The sequence below is a fragment of the Juglans regia genome, chromosome 11 (genome assembly GCF_001411555.2).
Source record: "Juglans regia cultivar Chandler chromosome 11, Walnut 2.0, whole genome shotgun sequence".
Taxonomy (NCBI): domain Eukaryota; kingdom Viridiplantae; phylum Streptophyta; class Magnoliopsida; order Fagales; family Juglandaceae; genus Juglans; species Juglans regia.
Genome location: NC_049911.1, coordinates 888121 through 910336, shown reverse-complemented (window position 1 = coordinate 910336; position 22216 = coordinate 888121). Strand labels below are relative to the sequence as shown.

Genomic DNA, 22216 nt, shown 5'->3' with positions numbered 1-22216 from the left:
TTTTTTCTAATTTTTGTTTGAAAATTTTATTCATGTTTATTTCAGTTTTTTAGTTTTTAAATAATTTTCAATTTTTAAATTTTTTTTTTGGATTTTTTGGTTTTTATCCAGGGTATTCATGTCAAAATTGTTATGGAAAGGGTAAATAACAATTATATTATTTTTTTGGTAATATAAAGGGGCGATTACCAAAATTAAAAAATTTCTTATTCATAAAAAAAAAAAATTGATATTTTGAAAGGTGATTGCAAATGGGGTGGTAGTTTGAGGGTAGCTTAAGTCCCTCTTTTTTTTTTTTTTTTTGTTGTTGTTGTGATCAGTGATACAATACCTAACTTCAATGATAAAGGGGTAAAAACTCTCACCTCCTGAGATGTACCATGGGTTCCAGTTGGTGTATTGTCCTGAAACCCATCCGAGCCTAAAACAGCACATATTGATTGATCCAATGCATCAAGTCCAATAGTTCGTAGATGCTGATTAGAATTATCCGCAAGCTGCAAAATGTTCCTGTGATGTCAAGAAGGATGTAGATGTGATACAGTGATATATCAAACAAACATCATTACCTCAAGAAAGTGGCCAACCACTTGGTCCCACAATGGCTGCACTCCTGCAATACAGTAGACAAATCGAGAACGAATCAAATAACATTAACTCAAATCATACCACAAACATTAAAATACCGTCACCATAACTTTAAAATAACTTGCTGTAAGAAGACAAGAAAAGCATTACTTTTTAGGTAATAGTCACAAAATTGTTACACCCAGATGATGAAGTGTGCAACATGACAACAAGAAAGAAAATGAAAATATGCAAGTTACATCAGTCAGGGATCATCGTTATGTCATCTCCAATGAAGGTCCACAAACACTACTATGCTCTGACATGTCAGAATAAGCAGGTTCATCCCATACAAACTTGTCAGAGATGGATACAGGGCAGAAGTAGGTTTGCCAATGCCATGATATCAAATATTGACAAGAAAACAATTGTCTCAATAAAATCTTAACTAGGTGCCGACTCTTGTATATGCCCTATGTACTTGGGCTTTGCCTATACTTTACTATCAATAAAATTTGTGCTTTTACCTATGAAAAAAAAAGTAAGATCTGTTGCTTTTTTGTAAGTTAAGATTTGTTACTTTATTTCATGGCAAAAACTATGGCAAGTGGTGAAAATTAGTAAACTACTTCTAATTTTTCAGTGAAGCCTCAAGAAGTTCTTTTGTCATGTCTTACACATACACACCCACCCACATGCACATGCGCACCAAAAGAGTTTTACTTCTAAGGCTTTAAATATAATTAGGCCAGCAAGTTGCAGTGAACAAACAGATGGAAATCATAGGCACATGCAAACCCAGGATGTAAAACAAATGGCATCACGTACTGTGAAGATTATTAACAAGGATGGAAATCATTCTTTCCACAGAAAAACTGATGCTTCCCAATTTTTGACTTGATGCCGGTCCAAAAGCACTTGAAGCTGCAGCCAAGGATTGATCTGACAATTGATGTAGTGCAGAAAGAAGAGACTTAACAGCAGATAGGTGCATCAATGCTGAGCTCTCAAAAAGCTTTGCAAACGGAAAGGAGGGAAAAAGAAAAGGTTAGAATATGTTGATTGTAACCATGTAGATAATACAATAGAACGATTCATTAAGGGTTATTTTCAATGATGGAGGGGAAAAAGAGAAACAAAACAAAATGATGCTTAAATTGTCACATGGAAATTTCAAAACTGTATCAAGATATCTTCTGAACTCTGGTTGTTTTCAGGAAAGGACACAGGTCCATCAGAAAGGACAAGAAAACAAGAAATTCTTAAAATGATAAACAAATATATTATAAAAAAGGGATTCATAGATATAGTAAACATTAAGGATGTGTTTGGACACTTAGATGCTCTCAGATATTCTCAAAACTTCTCATAATTTCATTCCCAAACATCACTCAAATACAAAACACTTTTCAATTTCAAATCTTCAACTTTTTCATTTAATCATTACCTAATCATTTTATCGAAACACAAAACCCAATACAACTTCCTCAAACTTCCAAACAAAACACAAAAAACAATACAACTTTTTAATTTTTCAAAATAAAAATAATATTAAAAAAATATATTCAAACAACTTTTATAATATTTTTATTCAAACTTTTTCTCTCACTTTCCAAAACCCAATAAAACCTCTTAACTCAAACCATTTCACTACTATTCACAAACAATTTCACTACTATTCACATAACTCTAATATATTCTAAGGCAATGTTTGGAAAGTGAGATGATCAACTCATCTCAAAACTTTTCATAATTTCCTTCTAAAATACAAAACACTTTTCAAGTTCAAATTTTTAACTTTTTCACCTAATCATTACCTAATCAGTACAAATTTTCCAAACTTTCAAACAAAACACAAAAAACAATACAATTTTTTCAAATTTCAAAACAAAAATAATATTAAACAATTATATTTAAACAATTTTTTAACTTTATAATATTTTTATTCAACTTTTTCTCTCTCCTTTCCCAAAACCCAAACATCTTAACCTGAACTATTTCACTACTATTCACAAACAATTTCACTACTATTTACAGAATTCTCATCTCATCTCATTACCCAAACATGCCTCCAAACGAGCCCTAAATAAAAAGGGTTTCAATGATATAGTAAACATAAAAAAATTTTTTTATCTGCTTTCCTTACCTGAGAATTCAAAGAAGAGAGAATGTTGAAGTCACTGTATTGGCCAGATGACTCTTTCATAAGCTTGGGGACAGCTGTGGAGACCTCCTATAGATACAATATTGAGATATTTGCACACTTTCAGAATAGAGTTAACAATCGTGGGATTAATACATCTTTGAACAAAAATAATCAACCATCAAGAGAAATTTACTCAGACCACAAAGAGCTATATATGCTTCTACATAATAGTAGACGAGTGCCTAGCTAACCCCAAGGGGTTGGCCCAAGTGGTGAAGGCCTTGGGTCTTAGGGTATCACTCCCTTCAAGGTCCAAGGTTCAACATCTCATGGGTGCAAACAATCCTTTGGGGCCACGCCTCCTGGTGAAAGCCAGCGATTTAACCAGTTCCCCTATACTAATCTCAAGAGGTATACATTTGCACCAAACTGTAGGCCTTCAGGTCACACCTTAAGTGGCTTCAGCTTAAGTCAAAGCCCAAGCCCAAGATTTCACTTGAGTGGCAGGTTAGATCTGGTTTTGGGGCTTTTTCTTTGGGTACGAAATAAATAATGGGTCCAGGCATCTTGGTTTAGGTCGTAAGCTCGCTGATAGAACCAGCACCACTTCCCAGGGCCATCGACGATGTAATTTTTACTAGAGATCGAAAGGTGCCTCTCTCGAGTGTCACAATCTCTGGCAATGGAGCTCCTTCTATTCAAAGACCGTAAAGGCTTGCCAGACTTCCTGAATTGCCAAAGCCCCAGGTCGAAGCCCAAGGTTCTGGCATAGATGTTGCCAATGGAGTGGCTGCTACTGGATTTTTGTTCTTGGGAGCAACTCCAACCAAGATTTCAACAGATGGTGTACCCGGTGTACCCTCCATCTTAGGTGAAGGTCCTTTGTTTTGTAGGGAGATGGTTGCTGGGTCATGGGCTTATTCGTGAGAGCCATGCTGAATCTGTTAAGGTAGGGCATGGAGCACAACTATGCAGTAGTGTTGAAGGCAGGCTTCAATCATCAAAATCTTCAGAGTGGATTTTAGAGAAGAAGAAAGGGTTTTATAACTTTGTTGGGTTTTCCCATGAGGGTAATATCGCTTTTCACCACTATCAAAGCATGACGTCACCATTAGACTCTGATCAAATCCCCCATTTCATTTTCTAGAGCCTTGAATAGAGGGAACCAAGAGTTAAGAAGGCTAACGTGTTTGGTTATCATGAAATATGTTAGTTTCACGATTGGACCTCTGTATGATAGTAAAGTGGTGCTTCAATTTGGGAATATTAATTGGCTATATGGTAAAAGTTGAGGGGACGGACATAGGGAAAAGTGATTCCTAAATCAAATCAATTGTTGAAAAGGAGAAGAAAAGTAGTGCATAAATTGTACACGAGTTTCAGATCAATTTTCCCAAAAACAAGTATCCTAACATGTTTAAAAGACAACAGAAAAACCTAATCCAGCTCCACATAAGAGAGCCGATACTAAGCAAGTAAGATAATTTAATTAATCACATTCCAGGTAAAGGTCATAAATCACAGGAACATCCTATGGCATTATATAGGAGTTAGTGAAAGCATAACCAGTTGCCTAATTGTAGATTGTGTCATCATGCATGCTCCAACAGATATCCTTTCAAAAATAAAGCTCCTACATAAAGTAACTATTAACCCATTCTTGATGGTAGGATTTCACATTAAAAAGATGTTTATTGAGATTACCTGTGTGGTGGCATGTGGCGAATGGATTGCTCGGTCTAAAGCTGCTAGAGTTTCTAACACCTACAGTTAATTTTCATTAAACATTAACAGAGAGCAAAGGGGGGGAGGAATTTAGGTGCAGGAACATATTTTTAGCCAACATACCAAAACCCAGGATGGCCCCAACATATTATGTAATCGATGAGCAATATTGAAGAGAGTCCTTAAGGCCTAAATTGCAAGAGCAATTAAAATCAACTTTGCATATTTGAAGTGAGAAATGAACCATGGGAAAAAGCTGTCATCCTATGTAACAGATACAAAATATATGAGGTCGAATGAATTACCTGCACATTTTTAGGAGTAAGTACAATGCTGTCCCTTTGATCGACTAATGGCTCAGGGCGTTTTGACCCAGGAGAATGTAAGGCACTGCTGCAATATCAATTGCAACCCAATTTTCAACATTCTCAGGTCACTTAAATCTTGAAACCAGAGATTAAGACCAGATATATGTTGAAGTAAAGAGGCTGAACTAGAAACTTACACTGTAATTGAAAATGAAGGATTTAAAAGTAAAACATTTGCAACATAATTACATTCAGATACTCCATTCAATAGTCAGCATCCAGCTTGTCTTGTAAAGCAACCTTAAAGATATCAAACCAGAAATTGCTTCTAGCCATATGCATTTATATTAAAGAACTAAAACATCACATGACCATTAAGCATGTATATTAAGGAACTAAAACATCACATGACCATTATAGTCCCTTCCATGTTGGCACAAGTAACAATAAACTGAAAAAGATAAAAAAAAACATCGATGATGAAAAGAAAATGATAATCAATGAGAAAGGATTCTCATAATTGAGCAAACTGCATAAAATACAAATAAAACAAAATGAAGTGATGCAAACCTATAGCTGTTATAAAATTAAAAGAAAAAATCCCAGGGAAGTAGATAGTGAGTAAAGAGAAAACAACTAATCCAGCCAAAACAAATCTGCATATATTGTCTTCATGTTAAAAAAAATAGCGAAGCAGCAAGTGTGGTGAAAGATGACATTAAACGGTAATGTTTGCAATTTCATACCTCCTTTTTTCCATTTCATTGGGGAAATTGATTGTGAATTTGCAAAGAGATGCTAGAAAAGAGTTTAAAGGCTCTACAGCACAAAGAACCCCGCATGCCTGTGGAGCAATCATACAAACCCTTGTCATCTATCATATATTGATGGAAACAGAAAATGCTTTTAATAAATATTAAAGTTGATGTTATTCATGCAACTAAGAATAGCTAAAACAGAACCATGACTGAAAATAATGCTGGACTTTACTCTTGAAATAAAATAAATCTAATCTGACAGACATAAATATGTGCTGAGTCAATATGTTAAATTGTAGTTACTTGAGTGAATGCCTGGTATCCCTTTAAGATCTCCAACACAATGGCCTCTCCTTGTGACCTTCCAAAATCACTTCAGGTCAGATTTACAGAAATTCCACTTTTCATAAGACTAAAGTTCCTTTAGGAGAAAAAAGTAACCAAACCTTGACAAAATAAGGGATAACGCATCAAGTATGGTCAACCACAAAGAATCAACCATTGAGATGCAGAGAGCAGCTGTTTTCCCAGTGCACTTTGCTGGTGGATCATTGTCACATCTAGGAGATTCAAGCTGGTTGCACCAAGAGAGAAACATAAGGTCAAGCGCGCTAGCATTTGCCTTGTTTCAAAAAGAATATTAGAAAGGGAAAATTAAAGGAAATGACAGAACTACCTCCCCAACTTCCACAGCCTCATCCGTCAAGGTAGCCACGGTAAAGACCACACCCAACAGACCTTCAACTGCCAAAGTTATTGAATGGGCTTCACTGGCAACTAAGACTGCAGCATTGGAGGCATCATTATCAAGACTCCACTCAACCCCTGCAGAAATACATTTTTGTCATCTTCTATGTGCATAAAAATTGTGATAATGATAACTGATGAAACCCATGAGGAGAGAGAGAGAGAGAGTGAGAGAGAGAAGGTTTAAAGTGTAAATGCATTCATTATGTATTCCATATGTCCAAAAGAGTTTCCCAACAAAAGCTTTACATCCCCAAATATGACAGAAATTAACTCTCAATCCATGTTGACTCTACATATGGTCAGAAATCCTTGGAAGACCTTTTGGTTCATTACCTAACATATTAGCCACTGGATCACTGTGAACCTGTGATGCTAAGAAGTAATGCTAAAGCACCTCTTCGGGTAATACCGCAATGAGAATTGAGACCAAACAATGAAATGTTATAAAGGGTGATCAGCAAATGAAGCAAATGATCATAAAAGGGCTAAATACTAAAATAATCCATGTGGTTTAGCCTTCAGACAGCTTACTCGCTAACTTTTAAAATAAGCTTTTTCATCCTTATACTTTTAACTTCGGTCATTTTGATCCTTCCATTATAGATTTGTCATACCAACTAACGGAAGCCCAGTAGAAAGGCGCCACATGTCAACACAAAAAATCTAAAATATAAAAAACTTGAATATTTTTTTTATAAGAAACAAAAAATATTTAAAAAGAAAAAAAACTTAACATATTAAATTAAAAAATAAAAAATAACAAGCTAACAAAAATATAAGTTTAAATTTAAAAGATAATAAAAAAAATTGTTGCACAGTCAGGGTAAAAGGGGTGGCCGCAGCCCCCCTAGGGTAGCTCTCATGGGGTGGCTGCGGCCACCCTCTTATCTACTGTGCATTTTTTCAATCTAAGTTTAGATTTTTTCTTAATTTTATTTTGTATTTAACCTTTTTTTTTTTAATTTTCTAGCTTTTAATATTAAAATATTTTTAGATTCTTTATGTTGACACGTGGGGCGTTTCTATTGGTGATGGCATGGCTTTCGTCAATGGGTCTGACGGATCTGTAATGGAAGGATCAAGACAACCGAAGTTGAAAGTACAAGGATAAAAAAACTTCATTTTTAAAGGTTAGGGTGTAATATGTCTAAAGGCCAAACCACAAGGACCATTTTAATATTTAGCCCCGCTATAAATTCTCCCATTATAAGACTTTATGCCGGCCTGGTGATTACTCTAGCAAAAATGAAACAAGAAATCTGATATCTCATAATTCCTCAGAGATTTTCTGACCTTAAGCCCACAGATGGATAATTTTCATCTTTTAACAACATATTGTGTCCAAATAAAATCAAGATTTTTATAACAACAATATTTCTCTCTGAATAAGAACAGCCGATTGGTTATTTAGGTGCTAGGTTTTTCTCTCTTGATAAGATTTGCATCAAAGATTTGACCACTCATCACCTAGCCCTTCACCAATTGAGCCCATGGTCCTGGTGTATCACGTCACAAAAAAAAAAAAAACATAATTTCAACATGAACCAGATGTCTCATCAGTGAAACTAATTAATTCTAAAATTGCAGCTAAAAAGCATTATGGTAATTTCAACAAAAGGACAACTTAACACCAGAAACAAATTAAGGAATATTATTTATTTTAATAGCAGATCTTTGAGAAAAACATAGCTATATGTCAATGAAAGCTAATTGACTACCTTTAGCTTTGCTGCTGAACATCCCTGCAACAGCTGCCAGGCTCTCTTCACTTGCATCTAACACCTAAAGCATTATAAAGAATATGCTAGTTACGGGAATGGAACTATGATTAAAGCAGGACCACCTAATGGCATTTTCAGTTCTACCAGCTGAAAATATGCCCTTGGAAAAACACTAGCATACACCAAAATGAAAGATGCAACCAAATTAAAAGGCTGGAATATCTTCTCTCTCTCTCTCTCTCTTTTTTGGTAAGAAATCCAGGCTGCGATATTTTCCAAGCAGTGGAAAAACCTTATAAGATGGGGAAGACATTGCCGAAAGTAGATTACAAGTGGCCACGGAATATGATACTCAAAATTGAAGTTGACAAGTCAAGAACAACCCATGATTAATTCACAATAAGGTTTGGCAATGTAGAAAGAAAACAGGGTCCTATTCCCTATGATCTGCTAGAAAGTACAGAATTGCATGGGAACAACTTTCAATCATAGCACAAATTTTTTCCAGTCTTGAAAACAAGTAAAACATGGGAAAAAAATTGACCATGCTAGTTAGAATAGAGATTGTACTTGCAAGCCCTAGAAAGCCCGTAATCAAGTCACTCCATCATATTAGAGTTATGATATATACTGCACTCATCTATGTTAATGCAGGATTACCTATTAACTGTTTGAAATTTTTTCTTAAGAAAATTCTTTAAAACAAAGAGAGAGAGTTGATCCAAGGTTTATGGATAGTATCACATCAGCGTAATGGTATACAAATGGGATGAAAGTGTAGTATATAGCACTTTCCTTATCATTTATTTATTTATTTATTTTTGTTGTTGTTGTTGTTGTGATTGTCATTATTAGTAAGTTAGATTCACTCCAATGAGTTAAATGAATGAAAATTCAAGATACAAAAGCATAGGCTACAGAAATTTAGTTAAGCATTTCTCAAGACAAACAAACAGACACCTGTACTGATGATGAAATGCAAACTAAAAAAATATGGCTAAGGCTCGAAGATATTAGAATAAAGAATGCTCCAAACAGATACCTATCAAAAAAGGATGCTCCAATATCTTACCTGCACACTTGAAACAACTCTAGCAAGAGCTTTAACCATGCCCTCCACAACATTTGTATTCTTTGGATGCCTACAAGGCAAATGAAGAAAGCAGGGTATGACACATAAATGCTTTCACAAATGACCAACTATAACTCTGGAGTCTGGTACGATTATAAGTTGTTGTGTAGACTTGATCAAGCCAAAAGTGCCCAATGAATTAGCAATATTATCAACTCTTATCATAATGAGATATTAGTTAAGAAAAAAGGAAGAAGAAGATTTCATCGCCATATCAATAACTTTTTCAGAAGTCATTTTTATTCAATGCACAAAAGGGTGCCACCCAAGAACACAGAATGTATACAAGAGGAGCACCTAACAAGGGAGACAAAGGAAGATCTCAATATACATACATAAACACACACCAATATATATATATATATATATATATATATATATTGACATAGCAATGAAAATTTTTTTTTCTAGTTTTTCAATCTTTCAAATCAAAAAATCTACACAACCTCCACACACCACATTTTTTTTAATTTTTATTATTTTTTTCTTTTATCAAATATTTAATATATGAATAATGAATAGAAAAATTGAATTAGTTTAAAAAGAATAAACTCAAAAAAAATTTAAAAAATTTAAAAAGATGTGGTATGTGGAGGTTAGGAGGTTGTATAGTATTGCTCTTTTCAAATTAGATACACAAAACAAAACATTAAGAGTCAGATGCATGAACAAGTCAACTTGACTTGACAAATTCTCAATCAGCAATTAATCCTATTTCCCATTCGGCTCCATCCAAAGTCATATGCCATTGAGTACTAGTCATAAGCGATTTTCCTAAGTAAATAGTCTGCCTATGTTTTTTATTTTCAGATAAGATAAATTTTATTAGAATTTAACTTCAATCAGGACCTGGTTTATATCACATTCTTTACACCCTCCAATAAAAAATTGACACATCAACTTTTTTTTATTGGAGAATAAGAAAAAACACACATTGAATCAAATTTATTAAAAATTAAAAAAGGGTTAAAAAAAATTTAGAACAAAACACACTTGGATAGGGGTTGTCAATCACTCCAATAACCCCATTTGGGGTCCTCCGGCCACCCCAAGGGTGGTTCTCCAGCCACTCTAAGGCAGCCAAACCACCCCTAGGGGTGGTGATGGATATTTCAACATTTCTTTTGAAGTTCTAAGAACAGATTAAAAAATAATCCAATGTATCATAATTCATGAAAATCAATTTTTTTTTTTTATAAGTAAAAATGTATTAATATCAATAGGCGTAACCAAGTACACTGGGTGTATACAAGAGAGAACATTTAGCCCATTTTAGAGTACCCCTAATGACTAGTAAGTCCATCCAATATACACCAAGCCCGAATGGGACAAAACGCTCCTCCCCGCAGCAAAGCAACTATAACAACCCCAACCTCTTGTTTCCACAAAACTAAGACACCACCTAAAACTCCCTTAGAAGCTACATTCTACATGCCACACACGAAACTAATACTACACCCCTTCCTACAAGGACGGAGGAAGGCTTCATGCCCTCCCTCTAGTCCTCCCTCGACTTGAACTACCTCCCTTAGTGTCGTAGTTGATTGCCCAAGTAAGACGCTTTAACTCCCTGCTCTTCTTAAATCTTGATTTCGTTTCAAGTAGGTGACCCGCCTCAATAGCAGTGTGTAGTACTATGAATTGGTCGTCAAATCCTCCTAACGTAATGCCCACACATTGTTGTATTTCGTTAACCTTTTGCAAAACCCATTCCGATGATGAACTAGCTAACGGAGGAAGAGATATCAAGGGGACAACATCTTCCCCAGACTCAGCTCCCAACTGTACACCAGGCCCTAAACATTCCTCCTCGCAAGGCACCAATGACAAGCCCAAAAATTCCTCCACACCATCCCCTACATTCAAATGTTGTACCTCCTCAACAGCACCCTTGTTATTGTCACAAGATGCCTGAAGAGATACCGACAAATTGGTTCTCTCAATCATGAGTGGTGAGGCCATGGTCACCATTGGAGGTTCTGGGTTGGCGGCAAACCCACAAAATTCCACCTCCTACGTGGTTGTTGTCATTTCTTCGATGAGAATTGGAGATGCGTCACCCCCCAACAATCCATTATGTGCCACTTCGGCAAACCCTACATCTCCCTCAAGCCTCGGCGTTACACTCAGCTCCGGTGAGGGTGCCATCGTTTCTTCAGGGAGAACGCAGACACATGGCGGAGGGCATTCGATTCCGGCTATCTCTACGCCGATACCCGACGTAGAACCCACTTCGAATGACTCTGTTTTCCTTTTGACCCTCCACACTCTTCTGGATCTGGTTATAGGGATTGGGCCAAACCCAACTTTCTATTTTCTTTTATCTAATTTTAATGAATTTGAGCCTATCTTGGATTCCCTCTTCTTTGGCATTATAGCCTTGCTACCTCCAGCTGAAAGCAAGTCTATTTTCGTAGATAAAAAAGCAATCACTGCCTCCAATTCAACAAGTTGGTTTTTCATCTCCTCTAATGTACTGAGCATCTCTCTTTCAGCCATATTGCCATAGTCAGACTCCTTCTGTTGGTTTTGACTTTGCGTGGTTTGCATAGTCTCCAGGCCACTTTCACAATTCCCCTTCTTGCCCTTGGAATCAAATTGAGTAGCCAAAGCGTGACTTGTCTTCAGAGTTGCCGCATATGATTGTCTCGCCACCACGGTTGTGCTCAGGTCTGTTTGTTTCACCTCCAAATTAATGTTCTGATGACCGGATGTCTTCTCCTGGCTTTCCCGCCGTGACCCATCTTCAGGGATGGATAAAAACATAGCAGCGGCTCTACGTAACTCGACAGAAAATTTCTCCCAACCTAGCCCTTCATACCCTTCCGGAATGACTAGATCACTCTGCCTGCCTCCTCCACCATATTCGGTAACAGTCAGGTATCTACCATGTACATTGGAGCCTCGTTAAGCCACGAAGGCTCTGTTACCTTCGCACAAGTGTTTTATGAATTCCAAGTTTCTCTCCGTCTGTAACACTGCTTCCATAGTAGCCACCAGCCACCCTATACCACTACGCTTCTCCACAATATTTATTGAAGACGCCCATGTTTCTGGTGAAAGCTCAAAAGCCTTCGATTCCACCCAAAAGTGCACAATCTGACCCATCTCAATCAGACCTTCGGTTTCAAATGCAAAGGATCCCAAGCTCCATTCCTCTTCGTTGCCTCGACGAGAAGAGAGATAAAGCAGATCTGAACTCTCAGCGACGAGTAGCTGCAAATCTGGACTCCCAAATCTGTGATTTACCTCCACGAAAGGCCCGACGAGAGATAGATCCTGTCACTGGAGAAGATCTCGATGCCGGCGTACTCCAAGAAGAGTCATCGGACGTTGCTGCCTCTTCCTGTGTCGACCGCACTGCCAACTGGGCCGTTGGGTGTTTGGGTTGCGAAACCACACACTTAGGGCTCACGGGAAAGACAGATCTTGATGTCGGAGTACTCCAGCAGAGTCGTCAAATGCTGGCGACTCTTTTTGTGTCAACAACACGGCCAACAAAGTTGTCGGTAGTATGAGCCACCACGCACTTAGGGCTCATGAGGCTCTAGCTGGTAGTATTAAATTTACCCACTTCGTGGAAATCTAGGGCTAGCACGAGGGATCAATGTATTTTTAAACAATTTGACTTCAAACAACCTCTCTTAGACATGGCTCAAAGAATTTTGTCTTCCCCATCCTATCACAACCGCACAAAATATAATCAAGCACAGAATGTGTTAAACATATTCATCTCACAGTCTGGGGTCACTCTCCTTAAATCTATCGTCCATTAAGGAGATACATTTGAAAGCTGTTATTAATGCATCCTTAGCTAGAGCCATGTGGAATATATCTAAAGAAGCCCCTTTCACCACGCATCATGCCAGAACTTCATCCTATCTCCATTGCTTAGAGTTTTCATGGCTGATTATGCAATATTATGGTTGGAAAAAAAATCAAGAGGCATTTGAATATTTAAAGTGAAGCTGGAAAGAGCAAATCATGATTGGCCATCATCTTTTATTACAATAAACAAGTCATTGCTTGTGCTATGTATGCCAAGCTGTTTCTCCGCAGGCAAACTCATCTTTCTTTCAAGCTTTCTGACTTCTCAATCTTCAAGACTTGAGTTTTCTTTCCATTTATACCTAATCTCTTGGCTTCTTGATATTATACGGGAGAATCCATTCAATTGTTTTTGCCTGAGTCTTTCCCTAGTTCAAATGAAACTGTGATTTTGATCATTTTTTTAGGTATGCATTGCAAGAAAATGCTCATGGTGATGGGAGGTCCATCATTATATACAGTAAAATGTTATCTTAGGTAAATATTCAATGGACCAACTATTGATCATTGCTTCTATTTCGATGTTTCTTCTTATCAACGAAGCTATATGAGAGGTAGGTGTAATTGACAAGTATGTGACAAATGAAGCACAGCTGGTGAACTTACATATCAAAGTTCTGAAAAAGAACACGTAACGTCCGTGCCTCCACACAAAACCCCTATCAAAATTCAGTAAATTTTATCATCAAAGGGAAGTCTCAAAGGTATCGATAATCTACTCAATATTTCGGACATAAGATATGAAACAAGTATTTGTTGCCCCATCGAAGTTACCCTCAAGATCTCAAGAACAAGAATGCGATGCCATAATGGCAAATCAAGAAAGATAACCTTCACTAACATACTAAGAAAAACCTGCATTAAAAAAAAGCTATCAGTTTGATGATAGATGTAAATTTCAAATAAATGGATGCACTTTCATTACTTTTTATAAGTTTTTTTTTTTTATAAGTAATACGAAATTTATTAATGCAAGTGGATAGGCATAGCTCAAGTACACAGGAAGTATACAAGCGGAAACACCTAAAGACAAGCTATGAAACTAGGAACTAGCAAGTCTAAAAAGGAATTTTTTTTTTTTTTTACAAGTAATCGATGATTTTATTAAAAAAAAAAAAAACAAAAAGGCATGGCCCCAGGACACAAGAAGTATACAAGAAGAATACATAATCGGAAATAGGAAAAGAGACAAATGCATTATCATTAAACAAAGAAAAGACATTCCAAAGCAATGATTTGTAACAGAATGTCCTAATTTAGATAAAGTAATCAGCCACTTGATATCTTTCAGCCAGAAAAAAAGGCAACTGTTTCCATTATCTTCAGTAAAAGACCTATCTATGGGTTCCTCGCTTCCTTAGAAGAGCATTCTAAGAGTGAAGGGCCCCCCCACTTAGAGAGTGGCTTTTTTTGTGTGGACAGCGGCTTTTGGGAAAATTTTCCTAAAGAAAGCAGAATATCATATTGTGGATTGGTGTTGCATGAGTAAGAAGAATGGAGAGTCCATCGATCATCTTCTTCATCAATGTGAAGTAACGTGATACTTGTGATGTTTACTGTTTAAAGGGGTTTGGTGTCGAGTGTGTTATGCCTAGAAGGGTAAGAGAGTTGTTGGTGAATTGGGGAGGACAACAGGAGCATGATATGAGTAACTTCATCGATAAGTCACTGCACAGGTAGAAGATCATTCACAAAAAGAACACACCTCGCATTCCGTGATGAGGGATGAACTGTAAAGCCTGATAATATGTGCAACGGACCGCAAAACCAAGCGTCGAAAAGAAGGCTCTCCTGCCTCCCCTTCAGGCTGAATGAATATTGAATACATTTGAAGGAAAGAGAATTCCAACTGTAAAATTCTTCTTAAGATGCCAAAAAACCCCTGATGGATCAAGAGACTGACTACACATGTTTCAGAAGATTAATTACCTCAGCATTGGTACGAATTGACGTCATTAGAACTGAACATATCTGGTGCCGCAAAACCTGTTGTGTATCACATAATCTTTTCAACTACTAAAATTTAACTAATATGCTTAAACAAAACGCCAGAAAATAATGCTTTTAGTTAAGATGTTTTTATATTTACCTGCTCGTAGGGAACCAAGGTTCTGAAAACTGCCACATAATTGGATAAAATGAATCTGAAGATCATGCATCAAGTACAAGTAAATAAAGCCACAAGGAACCATATATGGGTTGAGTAGCAGATGACAAAGACAAACTGGGAAGGTTCAACTGATGAATAAGTATGAGCATAGTGTACAGTAATTTTTTTTTTTTTCCAATTGGTAAAGAAGAGATCATAGTGTGCAGTATTCTAACACTTGGGCATTAGAAAGACAAGCAACCCTGCCAGGTCAAGTGCCAAAGCAAACCATTAAGTAATATGTGAATTCTTGAGGTACAAATGATAAAACAATTGAAGTTGGCTCAAGACACGCAACAACCTAGGACTCTAATGTGACCCAAAAGTTAATACCAAAATTCCTGATAAATGAACAAGGTCAAGCTATAATGGCCCTTTATAACGAAGATGCTGAATTATTGTCTCATTTAATTGATGTTAGGACCCACTCAACAGGATTTGACCACTCAATATAATTGCAAGACTCCCTCTGTCCTAAAATGAGTGTCTTTTTGAAAAAACACAAAGCTCAAGAAAAGACATTAAATGCGAGGACAGCGCACACTCTTGATAGCATTTCCACAATCAACCTGCTTAAATGCTTTGATAATTGGAGTGGACAATCATTGTGTATTATTTTATCAAGATCAAATGTAACAGTTTTTTTCATCAAACCTAAGCAATTATATCAATTACATTCCTTGCCTAAATGATTTTTTAAATTTGGAAACGCATCATATCATCTGGATGGCACTCTACTTTGGATTCTCTCTTTTATTTCTTTATTTTTTGATAAGTTTATGTCCAATAAGATAAAATGACTATATACAAATAAATAAATGGAACTTCAATGTGTATGTTTCTGACAATACCCAAAGGCATGAAAATAGTAGTGGACAACTGATGAATAATTGTAGCAAAGGCTGCAAAGCGGTTAGGTCAAATATCTGTTCATGACTATGAGGCAACTCTGGTCAATACAAGTTACAGGAACATAAAATTTTAGGAGCAAAGGATTTCTTACTCAAGTATATCAAGCACAAATATTCGTTGAAGAGAATTGACACGCAGCCAAATTGCCTGTAGGATAAAGTCAAAAATGTTATCCTTTAGTTGGAAATTCTGTCAAAACAATTCCTCTGACTGATAATTGCATTCATGTTTATGGAACGTATAGAATAATATACAAAATAGAAACTGTGTTTAGGAGTTATCGATTATGACACCAATAAAAAGTTCCAGTATGGAATACAGATTACTAGTTCTAAACCAGCACATACAGATCCACCTGCAGCAAGAGCTGTCAGGTCTTCGAGCAAACGAAGCCCAAGCTTTCCAGCATTTGTCAGAGTCTCCCTCATAATTGATAGCCCTCCTGTAACATATTCATTCTCCAATGACCTGTTAATGAGACAACCATATAGAGATATGATAGAGATCAGCTGCTGAATATCTAAATTCAAAACTATGCATGAAAGCAGGACAAAACCAATTTATGCACTACTCTTGTTTTATATAAGTCCTCTCATATCCAATACTGCTAAGACTGAAATGAAGAAAAATACGGACTACATGCAGTATATTGTTTCTGTTGTACCAAGATTTGACTAGATGGACACAAACAGAAATTGTTGGTGGAAGATGTTCATTAAAAATAACATACTCTGAACGGTTGATGCCGCGACTAACATCAGAAGTAACTGTACCCGTTCGAGAGATTTGACCTCCAGAACCAAACTTGCTAGTAGGAAGAGACTCAGCACAAACCACATGATCAAAAATCAGGGCTACCGCCTGCCTGAAGGTAGCTGCAGCAGTACTGGAAAACATGGAAATGAAAAAATGATTTCCAGATGGAAAAGGAGGGTAATAGTTTCATAAATATACAGAAGCCAATGAAGGCAAAAAATTACAGAAAACAAAATAGCAACAAGGCCTCACAACAATATTCTTACAAAAAAAATGGCTTACTTCCTCACACTATCGGAGGATCGGTTACTTTCGAGAAGCCGAAGACAGATACCAAGAGCTTGAGCTGTATTCTCCTGAATTGCAGATTCAAGGTGTGACTTCCATAAGCCCTAGCATTAACTCAAATCTATGATATGATATAAAGCAAAGTTCACACTTCCTCTCTTGCTGCCTCTCTCTCTCTCTCTCTCTCTCTCTCTCTGTTCATTGCATGATTCGGTTTCACTTATTTGTTTCCATCCCACTAAGACCAGACACGAGCATCGCATGTGCCAAACAGCTAGTAAAAGATTACAAACCTTTTTTGTAAGTAGTAAGACATTAAAAAACTTAGTAAACAACAAGTAAAGATCAAGTTATAAATAGAACCAACTTCAATATTGAGTTAAATAGCCAGAAAGATCCTTCACACACCATCACTGTTCATTGCATGTCACCAAGAGAGAACTAGATTTGTGCAACTAAATTGATCAACTTGAGTTGAATTACCTGTGACATACTCTCAGTGCAAAATCCATGAAGTGGAATGTTGAGCAAAATTAGTGTGTTAGATACAAAACCAGTAACTTATCAACTACGGAGAATTGCTTCGGCGTTCAAAAGCTTGTTAAGGAGTTTCATTCACTAGTCTGTAGGACCTTTTCATCAGGCCTTATTACCATCTTACATGATTTGAAATTATTAAAGATCCATTTGTAATACATGAAATAAAGATGTAATTATTACATATCAAAAAAATATAAAGATGTTGAAACATTATCTTCTCCCTGATAAAAATATAAAAAAAAAATCTACCTCAGATCAAAATACAATATTTTCAGATTATTCATCTGATAATTTAGCCCCGTATAATCCATTATCAAATACAGAGCCTATTTCCATTTTTCGTATTGTCCACAGAAAAATCCAACCATCAGTGAAAACATGTGGGATAAGCTGCTCATTAAATTGGAAAGGACACAGAGCTACAGGGTTCATAAAATAGAGAGAAATTTATAGAACACTCCTCGGACGGGAAGAGTAGAAGTAAATTCATTCAAATTTATTTTATGAAGCAGTAAAAGTTTCTTTATATAGGTATCTGCCACTGGTTTTTTCAACATTTTCCCATAACTAACAATATAAGTCTAAAGCCCATTTGGATACTTAGAATATTTTTTTGATAGGTAAAAGTAAATTTTATTGACGTAAGGATAGTAACAAAGTACACCAGAAGTATACAAACAGCAATTTGGATACTTAGAATATCTTAGTATATCTGTGAATAGTAGTGAAATAGTTTGAGTTAAGATGTTTTATTGAGTAGTTTTGGAAAAGCAGAAAGAAAAAATTGAATAAAAATATTATAAAATTAAAAAACTATTTGAATATTATTTTTTAATATTATTTTTATTTTGAAATTTGAAAAAGTAGTATTGTTTTTTATATTTTGTTTGGGAGTTTGAAAAATTTGTAATGATTAGGTAATGATTAAATGAAAAAGTTGAAGATTTGAAATTGAAAAGTGTTTTGTATTTGAGTGATGTTTAGGAAAGAAATATCTGAAAATATCTGAGAATACTTGAGAATAGTTTCAATTGCCAATCTTTATTGCAGACGTGGAAGATTGATATTGTATGTTTTCAAGAAACAAAGTTACATGTTATCGATAGAAGAATCATTCGCAGTCTGTGGGAGTGTCCTTTTGTGAGTTGGTCTTATTTGGCTTTTTGGGAGCTTCAAGTGATGTTCTTTTAATGTGGGATAAAAGAACGGTGGTGGTGATTGAGGAGTGTATTGGGCATTTCTCAGTCGCTAGTTTATTTAAAAATGTCGAGGATGGGTAGGAGTGGGCTTATGTAGGTACTTATGGACCAAACATGGATAGAGATAGGAGAATGCTATGGGAGGAGTTGGCGGGTTTTCTATTATCTATGGGACGTGCCGTGGTGTATGAGTGGGGATTTCGATATTACCCGCTCTCCTAGTGAGCGATCGGGGACTCGTTGCAATTCCTTGGCCATGGAGGAGTTTTCTAAGTTCATCTTTCATTTGGATCTCATGGATCTCCCTCTTGTTGGGGGCGAGTTCACGTGGTCCAATAGCCGGGGTTGGTCGCGATTGGATAGGTTTCTCGTCTCTCTTCGTGAGAGGCTCACTTTCCAGAGTTGTGCCGGAAGCGTTTGCCTCGAGTTTGTTCAGATCACTTTGTGATTCTGCTAGATTGTGGAGGTATTCATGGGAGACATCGGTATTTCAAGTTTGAAAATATGTGGTTAGCTGCTGATAGCTTTGTAGATAAGGTTAGATCTTTGATGGTCTTCTTATCAATTCACAAGCATTCCTAGTTTCATTCTTGTTGGTAAATTTTTTTTTTTATAATTAATAATAATTTTATTGCCATGAATACGCATAATCCGAGTACACAGGAACTATACAATAGGAAATACCTACACACAATGACTAAAAAGATAGAAAAAACTAGAATAACTCCAACACATCATCACCATTCATTACATTAGCCTTAGCCCATAGACATAGAGTTTTAAAGAAAAATTCCCTAATTTCTTCCATCAATCATTCCTTGTCTTCAAAACATCTCATTCCTTTCTAGCCATAAACACCACATCAAGCACGAATGAATCATTTTCCAAATGGCTGCAATTGGTAGACTCCTCCTAGCATACCTCCAACAAGCTAGTAAATTCACCACATGCTTTGGCATTACCCAAGAAATATCCATCGTTCCAAAAATGACATTCCACAAACTATTAGCCACCTCACAATGGAGAAAAAAGTGATTAACTGATTCAGCATCTTTCTTGCACATAGAACACCAATCAACAATACAAAGACCATGCTTTCTTAGATTTTCAGTAGTTAGAATTTTATCATGAGACGCCAGCCAACAGAAGAAAGCTACCTTACTCGGCACTTTAACTTTCCAAATACTTTTCCAGGGGTAATCACATACACCTTGGCAAGTTCAAGCATTATAATAGGAGTGTACTGAGAATCTGAAATTTCTTTCATGAATCCATGACAATCTGTCTATACTTCCTTGGACCATCTTCAACTCATATAATCTGCTGAGAAAATCTGAAATTACATTAACTTCCCAATCATTTACATTTCTTATGAAGTCAACAGTCCATTGAATGCTATTATTCAAATAAGAGAATGAATCAACCACAATAGCATCTTGCTGCCTTGCAATCTGAAAAAGAGAAGGAAATTCATCTTTGAGAGTTAACTCTCCACACCAATTATCATGCCAAAAGTGAATTCTTGATCCATTCCCCACCTTAAATTTGACATGTTTAACAAACTCCCCCCAACCCATTCGAATTGATTTCCATAATCCCATTCTATAAGCTCCTTTTACTTCATTTGAACACCAACTACCCCACGTACCCCCATATTTAAAATCTATCACATTTTTCCATAAAGCCTCTCTTTCTAAATGATATCTCCATAACCATTTCCCACAAAGAGCTTTATTAAAAAGCCTCAAGTTACGCACACCCAACCCACCATTTGAAATCGGTTGACATACCTTATCCCAACTCATCAAATGATACTTCTTTTCCTCCCCTTTACCTCCCCACAAGAAATTCCTATAGATCTTTTCAATTTTCATAGAAACCCCAACCGATAAAGGAAAGAGAGAAAGGAAATATGTTGCATGTAAACTTAAGGCTTTGAAGCAAGATTTAAAGAAATGGAACTTGGAAGTTTTTGGAAATGTTGACAATCAAAAGACTTCCCTTATAGAGGAGCTGCAGGTTTTAGAGGGTAGGGAGGTGATGGGAGATACCTCGGAAGAGGTATTGCTAAGGAAAAGCTCGGTTGTGACTGAACTGGAGAGGATGTTGTTGATGGAAGAGACTTCGTGGCGACAAAAATCTAGGGCTCTTTGGTTAAAAGAAGGCGATAAATGCACGAAATTTTTTTATAAAGTGGCTAATTCACATCGGCGCAGTAATGCTATTGAGTTACTTCACTCAGGGAATCAAGTGTTCTATTCCCCCTCTGAGATCGAGAACCACATTGTGCATTATTATGAGAACCTTCTCATGGAACCGGCTAATTGGAGGCCGAATTTTGACGGTTTGATGTTTGAGTCTATTGATCCGCAGAGTGCAAGCTGGTTGGAAAGAGATTTTGAAGAAGCTGAGATTTATAAGGTGATTGGTGGTATGGCTAAAGACAAAGCACCGGGTCCCGATGGTTTTTCGATGGGATTTTTCCAAGCTTGTTGGGACATTGTGAAAGGTGATGTGATGCTTGTTTTTCTTGAATTCCACTCCTTTAAGAAGTTGAGACATGCCTCAATGCGACGTTCATTGCTCTCATACAGAATAAACAAGTAGCTAGAAGTTAAGGATTTTCGTCCTATAGGTCTTGTCATGGAACAAATTATTTCTAAGCCTCAAAATGAGTTTGTTCGGGGGAGAAAATTTCTTGATTCGGTTCTCATTGCCAATGAGTGCTCGGATAGTACGTTGAGAGAGGGAGTTTCAGGTATTTTGTGCAAGCTTGACATGGAAAAGACATATGATCATGTGAATTAGGAATTCCTTTTTTATTTGCTCGGGAGGTGTAGCTTTGGTGATAGGTGGATTTTATGGATTCAGCATTGCGTTACTACTATCCGCTTTTCTGTGCTAGTTAATGGTACCCCTACTGGATTTTTTAATAGTTCCCGTAGATTGAGGCAAGGTAATCCATTGTCTCCTTTTCTCTTTGTTATTGTTATGGAGGCACTTGGTTAGATAACTTGGATGGCAAAGGCCACCGTTGGGGGAGGTTTTTTATCCGGATTTTCAGTGAGAAATGGTATCAATGGTTCTATCGAAATTTCACATCTCCTTTTTGCAGATGATACTCTTATTTTTTGTGAGGCGGATCGTGGCCAGATTCAAGCTTTAAGGGCACTTTTGTTATGCTTTGAAGCAGCGTCAGGTCTCAAGGAACCTTCGTAAGTCCGAGATGGTTCCAGTAGGTGTGGTGCCTAGTATCAATAGCCTAGCGAGTCTCCTGGGTTGTAAAATGTCTTTCTTGCCTATGAAATATTAGGGTCTTCTATTGGGGGCGACATTTAAGGCTAGAGCCATTTGGGATGGGGTTGTTGAGAAAGTCGAGAAAATGTTGGCTGGCTGGAAAATGATGTATTTATCGAAAGGGGGTAGACTCATATTAA

At 36.7% G+C, this 22216-nt stretch overlaps 1 protein-coding gene across 6 annotated transcripts in view; it reads right to left on the bottom strand.

The window, feature by feature from the left end:
• The window catches only part of LOC109002563 (protein MON2 homolog), a 45951-nt gene that overhangs the window by 16120 nt on the left and 7615 nt on the right, over positions 1-22216 (bottom strand). For 2 of the 6 annotated variants that reach the window (XM_035695525.1, XM_035695527.1), the window contains exons 4-25: positions 17035-17108; positions 16727-16882; positions 16344-16464; positions 16088-16143; positions 15025-15079; positions 14865-14921; positions 14641-14742; positions 13710-13790; positions 13542-13594; positions 9048-9117; positions 7973-8036; positions 6181-6329; positions 5951-6078; positions 5808-5865; positions 5493-5590; positions 4744-4831; positions 4562-4627; positions 4418-4477; positions 2714-2800; positions 1396-1582; positions 570-613; positions 366-497 (exon numbers count right to left, since the gene is read on the bottom strand). In XM_035695525.1, coding sequence (XP_035551418.1) covers positions 366-497; positions 570-613; positions 1396-1582; positions 2714-2800; positions 4418-4477; positions 4562-4627; positions 4744-4831; positions 5493-5590; positions 5808-5865; positions 5951-6078; positions 6181-6329; positions 7973-8036; positions 9048-9117; positions 13542-13594; positions 13710-13790; positions 14641-14742; positions 14865-14921; positions 15025-15079; positions 16088-16143; positions 16344-16464; positions 16727-16882; positions 17035-17108 — 1986 coding nt within the window. The remainder of the gene's footprint in view (positions 1-365; positions 498-569; positions 614-1395; positions 1583-2713; positions 2801-4417; positions 4478-4561; positions 4628-4743; positions 4832-5492; positions 5591-5807; positions 5866-5950; positions 6079-6180; positions 6330-7972; positions 8037-9047; positions 9118-13541; positions 13595-13709; positions 13791-14640; positions 14743-14864; positions 14922-15024; positions 15080-16087; positions 16144-16343; positions 16465-16726; positions 16883-17034; positions 17109-22216) is intronic. The other 4 variants (XM_035695526.1, XM_035695528.1, XM_035695529.1 and 1 more) reach the window with 3 other exon arrangements.